The sequence below is a fragment of the Leucoraja erinacea genome, chromosome 11 (assembly GCF_028641065.1).
Source record: "Leucoraja erinacea ecotype New England chromosome 11, Leri_hhj_1, whole genome shotgun sequence".
In the NCBI taxonomy this organism is placed as follows: Eukaryota; Metazoa; Chordata; class Chondrichthyes; order Rajiformes; family Rajidae; genus Leucoraja; species Leucoraja erinaceus.
The window spans coordinates 55,030,779-55,037,779 of record NC_073387.1 but is presented as its reverse complement, the minus strand read 5'-3'; the positions used below and the strand labels follow the sequence as shown (position 1 = coordinate 55,037,779).

At 50.4% G+C, this 7,001-nt stretch overlaps 1 protein-coding gene across 1 annotated transcript; it reads right to left on the bottom strand.

Annotated features, from left to right (window-relative positions):
- Positions 1 to 428: 428 nt before the first annotated feature.
- On the bottom strand, positions 429 to 7,001 carry LOC129701845 (cytochrome b-c1 complex subunit 8-like). The gene is made up of 3 exons (XM_055643320.1): positions 6,923 to 7,001; positions 5,479 to 5,660; positions 429 to 648 (listed from the first exon to the last, which is right to left on the bottom strand). Exons 2-3 carry the CDS (start codon positions 5,630 to 5,632, stop codon positions 554 to 556), a joined length of 249 nt encoding a protein of 82 aa, XP_055499295.1. The 5' UTR covers positions 5,633 to 5,660; positions 6,923 to 7,001; the 3' UTR covers positions 429 to 553.

The following is a 7,001-nucleotide window of genomic DNA, read 5'->3' as shown; positions in this document are numbered from 1 at the left end:
TTAAGGGGTTGGACAGGCTAGATGCAGGAAGATTGCTCCCGATGTTGGGGAAGTCCAGGACAAGGGGTCACAGCTTAAGGATAAGGGGGGAAATCCTTTAAAAACCGAGATGAGAAGAACGTTTTTCACACAGAGAGTGGTGAATCTCTGGAACTCTCTGCCACAGAGGGTAGTCGAGGTCAGTTCATTGGCTATATTTAAGAGGGAGTTAGATGTGGCCCTTGTGGCTAAGGGGATCAGAGGGTATGGAGAGAAGGCAGGTAGGGGATACTGAGTTGGATGATCAGCCATGATCATATTGAATGGCGGTGCAGGCTCGAAGGGCCGATTGGCCTACTCCTGCACCTAATTTCTATGTTTCTAACCCCTGAAGCACGTACTAATCAACATTCACACTAATTACACATGGAATAATATTTTGCACATGGAACAGCGTATAATAAATACTTTATTTCAATAGACTGGACAGTTTCCCGCACAAGTGAGCAGGTGAGATTGTTGGGTGAAAATACTCTGTGTAGATCTGTAGGGAAGATTGCCGCGACATCTCAATCTAGTTGTCGTTGGCGTAGTCGGCAGGATTCTTTTTCATAGACAATTCGTGTTGGCGGTTGCCCCAGGTGTAAATCATGTACGATATCACAAATGCTGAGGGGAAAAAAACAAATCTGATTCAGATCAATGAAAATATTCATTTCTATCAAGGTAATAAAGAACGCAACACAGTCACGGTGAACCCTGGGATTATCCTTGATCGGACTTTACAGGCTTTACCTGCCCACTAAACGTTATTCACATCATTCCCTTATCATGTATCTGTACACTGTGGACGGCTCGATTGTGATCATGTATTGTCCTTCCACCGCCTGGTTAGCAGGCAACAAAAGCTTCTCGCTGTACTTCAGTACACGTGACAATAAACTAGACTGAACAGTCTCTTCCAACATGAAACCTATTTAAGACGCAAACTGCTGGAGTAACTCAGCAGGGTCAGGCAGCATCTCTGGAGGACATGGAAAAGCAACATTTCAGGTCGGGACCTTTCTTCAGTCTGAAGGATTCTAATCTGAAACCTCACCTACCGATGTCCTTTAACATAGAAACATAGAAATTAGGTGCAGGAGTAGGCCATTCGGCCCTTCGAGCCTGCACCATGGCTGATCATCCAACTCAGTATCCCGTACCTGCCTTCTCTCCATACCCTCTGATCCCCTTGGCCACAAGGGCCACATCTAACTCCCTCTTAAATATAGCCAATGAACTGGCCTCAACTACCCTCTGTGGCAGAGAGTTCCAGAGATTCACCACTCTCTGTGTGAAAAAAGTTCTCCTCACATTCCCCCACATTACTCCAGCACTTTGTGTCTTCTCTTGGTAAACCATCACCTGCATTTCCTTGTGACTACAGGAAACGCATCTTATTCAGGTCAAGAGCCCCTAGAGCTCTATCTAACTCTTTTAAATCCATCCAGTGACTTGGCCTCCACTGCCCTTTGTGGCAGAGAATTCCACAAACTCACAACTCTGTGGGTGAAAAAGTTTTTTCTCATCTCAGTTTTAAATGACCTCCCCTTTATTCTTAGACTGTGACCCCTGGTTCTGGACTCGCCCAACATTGGGAACATTTTTCCTGCATCTAACTTGTCCAGTCCTTTTATAATGTTTATATGTTTCGATAAGAACCGCCCCCTCATCCTTCTAAAATCCAGTGAATACAAGCCTAGTCTTTTCAATCTTTCCTCATATGACAGTCCCGCCATCCTGGGGATTAACCTGGTGAACCTACGCTGCTCTGCCTCAATAGCAAGGATGTCCTTCCTCAAATTAGGAGACCAAAACTGTACGCAATACTCCAGGTGTGGTCTCACCACGACCCAGTACAACTGGAGGTTGTTTTGTGAAAAGCCATGTTTCTATGAAATGCATATATTTACTGGCTATGTGAAGTACATTTACTTAAATTATGCAGGGAATGTTGGCTAATTGGATAAAATTAATGTGCAGATAATACTGGTAAATTAGATAAATCAGCAGCTACACTAGAGGATGTTAGCTACAAGGAGAGATTGGACAAACTTGGCTTGTTTTCCCTGGAGGCTGAGGGAAAGCCTGATTGAAGTTGGTAAACATGCATAAGTAGGATAGACAGTCAGAATGCTCCACCCCACCCCCCAGGTGGAAAAACCAAGGAGTGGAGAGCATGGCTTTGAGGTGAGAGGAGCACAGATTAAAGGCGATATGAGGGGTACATATTTTTATTTTTACACAGTGGGTGGTGGGGGCCTGCCATGTACTGGTGGAGGTGGAGGTGGAGGCAGACATGATAGCAGTGTGTGAGGCTTTTCAAGTTCAAGAGAGTTTATTGTCATGTGTCCCTGATAGGACAATGAAATTCTTGCTTTGCTTTAGCACACCAGAACATAGTAGGCATGAATACAGAACAGATCAGTGTGTCAATATACCATTATATAAATAAATACACACATGAATAAATAGACTGATAAAGTGCAAATAAACAGATTATGGACTAATCCTATATGTTTCTATAAGAGGGTTATGGTCTGAGTGCGGGTAGATGGGACTAGGACTCTTATATGTTTCTAATTCAGTTTTGTCCGAGCCGAGTTTAATAGCCTGATGGCTGTGGGGAAGGAGCTATTCCTGAACCTTATCGTCGCAGTCTTAGGCACGTATAGGCACATGGATGTGCAGGATATGGGGGCACGTGGATCACGTGCAGAGGAGATTCTTTTAACTGGGTATCATGTTGGAGCTGAAAGTTGGCGTGCAGGTACAGCAGGCAGTGAAGAAAGCTGATGGAATGTTGGCCTTCATAACAAGAGGATTTCAGTATAGGAGTAAAGAGGTTCTTCTGCAGTTGTATAGGGCTCTGGTGAGACCACATCTGGAGTATTGTGTCCAGTTTTGGTCTCCTAATTTGAGGAAGGACATCCTTGTGATTGAGGCAGTGCAGCGTAGGTTCACGAGATTGATCCCTGGGATGGCGGGACTGTCATATGAGGAAAGATTGAAAAGACTAGGCTTGTATTCACTGGAGTTTAGAAGGATGAGGGGGCGATCTTATAGAAACATATAAAATTATAAAAGGACTGGACAAGCTAGATGCAGGACAAATGTTCCCAATGTGGGGCGAGTCCAGAACCAGGGGCCACAGTCTTAGAATAAAGGGGAGGTCATTTAAGGCTGAGGTGAGAAAAAAACTTTTCACCCAGAGAGTTGTGAATTTATGGAATTCCCTGCCACAGAGGGCAGTGGAGGCCAAGTCACTGGGTGGATTTAAGAGAGAGTTAGATAGAGCTCTAGGGGCTAGTGGGGTCAAGGGATATGGGGAGAAGGCAGGCACGGGTTATTGATAGGGGACGATCAGCCATGATCACAATGAATGGCGGTGCTGGCTCGAAGGGCTGAATGGCCTCCTCCTGCACCTATTTTCTATGTTTCTATGTTAGTGTTTCAGTTCATAAGTGATACTTGTTCATTGTGGGCCGAAGAGCCTGTTCTTGTGCTGTGGTGTTCTATGTAATGATCTTTGGTGGCACCTCTGGGGCCCCCCCTGTTGATCTCGGCTCTTTGTCTGCATATCTCAAACCTAACATCACGAACCTGGGGATTAAAGTGGACCCTGAGCTTAGATTTAACTGTCAGGTAAGGGCTGTTGTTAAATTTGGTTTTTCCCATCTGAGGCAGCTGGCAAAGATAAAGCCGATTTTGTCGAGGGAGAACTTTGAGACGGTAATCCATGCCTTTGTTACCACTCGGCTGGATTACTGCAATGCACTGTATCTGGGGGTTAGTCGGTCCTCCATCGCCCGTCTCCAGATGGTACAGAATGCAGCTGTTCATCTCCTGACTGGCACACGAAAGCATGATCATGTTTCACACCTTTTGGCCTCTCTCCACTGGCTGCCTGTTCAGTATAGGATTCGTTTTAAAATTATTTTATTTACTTTTAAATCCCTAAATGGTCTTGCACCGTCCTACCTATCTGAGCTTCTTCACCCTTATACACCCTCCCGCTCTCTCAGGTCAGATGGTCAGCTGCTCCTGATTGAGCCAAAGACTAAGCGGAAGCTCAGAGGGGACCGTGCCTTTGCTGTGTCGGCTCCGAGATTGTGGAATGAATTGCCTCTGCACGTTAGGCAGGCCCCTTCTCTAGCTGATTTTAAGTCACTCCTGAAGACATATCTATTCTCCGTGGCCTTTGTAGACCAGTGAGGTGTTGAATTGTTTATTGACTTTATTTGCTTGGTTTTGCTGCGTGGTTTGTACTCGTGTTTTATGTCTTTTAATCTATTGTTTGGATTTTCGTATGTAATTTTTGCGCCTCGTGTTAGCTGTATGTTCTGTTGTTCTGCCTGTTTTATGATGTCTTGCTTATTTTTTTTTCTGTACAGCACTTTGGTCAGCTTTGGTTGTTTTTTTTAAGGTAACAAATAAAGTTGTTATTATTATTATTATTATGTTTGTTAATTGTCCAGGTGTCAGGGGTTATGGGGAGAAGGCAGGAAAATGGGGTTGAGAGGGAAAGACATCAGCCATGACTGAATGGCGGAGCAGACTCGACTACTATGACCTCAGAACTTATCAACACTGTATATTGACCCTTTGTGAACTTCTATTCAAATGGAGCACAATATAACTATATACATGGCAGGCGGCAGCTTACGCAGACAGCAACATGGAACGTGCACCACCTACGTGTGAAACTGTGTCGGGATGTTTTTAATCCGGGCGGCATGGTGGCACCGGAGACCACATCGGGAACGCCGGATGCGGTAGATGAGGTTTCAGGCTGCACAGCAGCACAGCGGTAGAGTTGCTGCCTTACGGCGCCAGAGACCCAGGTTCGATCCTGACTATGGGTGCTGTTTGTACAGAGTTTGCACTTTCTCCCTGTGACCGCGTGGGTTTTCTCCGGGTGCTCCGGTTTCCTCCCACACTCCAAAGACGTACAGGCTTGTAGGTTAATTGTCTTTGGTAACATTTTACAATTGTCCCCAGTGTGTGTAGGATAGTGTTAAGGGCCTGTCCCACTTACGCGACCTTTACAGGCGACTGCCGGCACCCGCCATAGGTCGCCGAAAATTTCAACATGTTGAAAATTCAAAGGTTGTACGGTCCTGAGAGGTCTCCTGTGTTCGTGAGAGGTCTCCCGCACCATGTCGCTAGGGGTCGCCTGTATGGTCTTGAGCGGTCTCCAAACAGTCGTAGCGTCTTTCTGGTCGCCGCTGAATTTTCAACACGTTGAAAATTTTGTCGACCTATGACGACGGGTGCCGGCAGTCGCCTGTAACGGTCGCGTAAGTGGGACAGGCCCTTTAGTGTGCGGGGATCGCTGGTGTCGGCGCGGACTCGGTGGGGAAAGGCACTGTTTCCGCGCCGTATCTCTGAAGTAAAACCAAACTAAGTTCACTTTTGCTGCAGAAACGGGTGGGGCGGCACGGACCCGGTACTTACGGGGCACAACGCGGAAAACATGCTCACGGAAACGCCTCCATGAATTGGGGATGCCTTTGGAGAAGTAATTTGCAAAGGCCCTCTGTTCAAACGGGGAGAGGGTGTAGGTGATGATGTGCCGCACCCTGGCCAAGTCTCCAAACCCGTGACCCATCCTGCAGTCCAAAGCAAGTCCAAAGGCTCTGTATAAAACAGACAGAACGAAACAAAACCATTGTTACAATTCTGTGTGGACTGGGCGTACAGGCCCGTTGAGCTGCTGTAAGTTAGAACCTTAATGGGAAGGGAATTAAAGTGTTTGGCAACCGGGAAATCCCCCGGTGACTGAGTGTTGGGGTCTCTCCCCCTCCAGCCCTCGGTAACCAGCTCCTCCCCCCCCCCCACCCCCTTCCCTCTCTCCCTCTACCTCCCCCCTCCCTCCCTCCCTCCCTCTTCCCCTCCCTCCCTCCCTCTCTCCCTCCCTCTCCCTCCTTCCCTCCCTCTCTCCCTCCCTCTCTCTCTCCCTCTCTCTCCCTCCCTCCCTCCCTCCCCCTCCCTCTCCCTCCTCTCTCCCTCTCCCCTTCCCTCCCTCCCCCCCCCTCTCTCTCCCTCTCTCTCCCTCCCTCTCCCTCTCCCTCCCTCCCTCCCTCCCTCTCTCTCTCCCTCCCTCTCTCTCTCTCTCTCTCTCTCTCTCTCTCTCTCTCTCTCCCTCTCCCTCTCTCTCTCTCTCCCTCCCTCCCCCTCTCCCCCTCCCTCCCTCTCCCCCTCCCTCCCTCTCCCCCCCCCCTCCCCCCCCCCTCCCTCCCTCTCTCTCTCCCCCCCCCCCCCCTCCCTCTCTCTCCCTCTCTCCTCCCTCCCTCTCCCTCCCTCTCCCTCCTCTCCCTCTCTCCTCTCTCCCTCCCTCCCTCTCTCCCTCCCTCCCTCCCTCCCCTCTCTCTCCCTCCCTCTCCTGCTCCCTCCCTCCCCCCCCCCCTCCCTCCCTCCCTCCCTCCCTCTCCCTCCCTCTCCCTCCTTCCTCTCCCTCCCTCCCCCCCCCTCCCCTCTCCCCTCCCCTCTCCCTCCCTCCCTCCCTCCCTCCCTCCCTCCCTCCCTCCTCCCTCTCCCCCCCCCTCCCCCCCCCCCCCTCCCTCTCCCTCCCTCCCCCCCTCCCTCCCCTCCCCTCCCTCCCTCTCCCTCTCTCTCTCCCTCTCCTCTCTCTCTCTCTCTCCCTCTCCTCCCTCTCTCTCCCTCCCTCCCTCCCTCCCCCTCTCTCCCTCTCTCTCTCCCTCCCTCTCCCTCTCCCTCCCTCCCTCCCTCTCCCTCCCTCTCTCTCCCCTCCCTCTCCCCCCCCTCTCCCCTCTCCCCTCTCTCTCCCTCCTCCACCCATTCACCTTCCCTTCCCCCACCCGCTACCACTGTCCCCGCTCTACCCCCGTGGCCCCAGTGAGCTGCCCGGCCTCTTCCTCCCCTCCCCCCCCACTCTCACCTTCCCGTCTCCTTGGTCCCGACCAACAATGGCGGCTTACGCCTTCGCCCTGCGTCACCGCGCACGTTGCGTCACACGT

Bases quoted from the DNA above. Each gene is read 5' to 3' on its own strand.
- LOC129701845 (XM_055643320.1), bottom strand. From the start codon at position 5,632: ATGGGTCACGGGTTTGGAGACTTGGCCAGGGTGCGGCACATCATCACC. The intron at 649-5,478 runs GTAAGTACCGGG...TTTTCCCCTCAG, and splicing joins TGTTTTCCGCGTTGTGCCCC to CATTTGTGATATCGTACATG.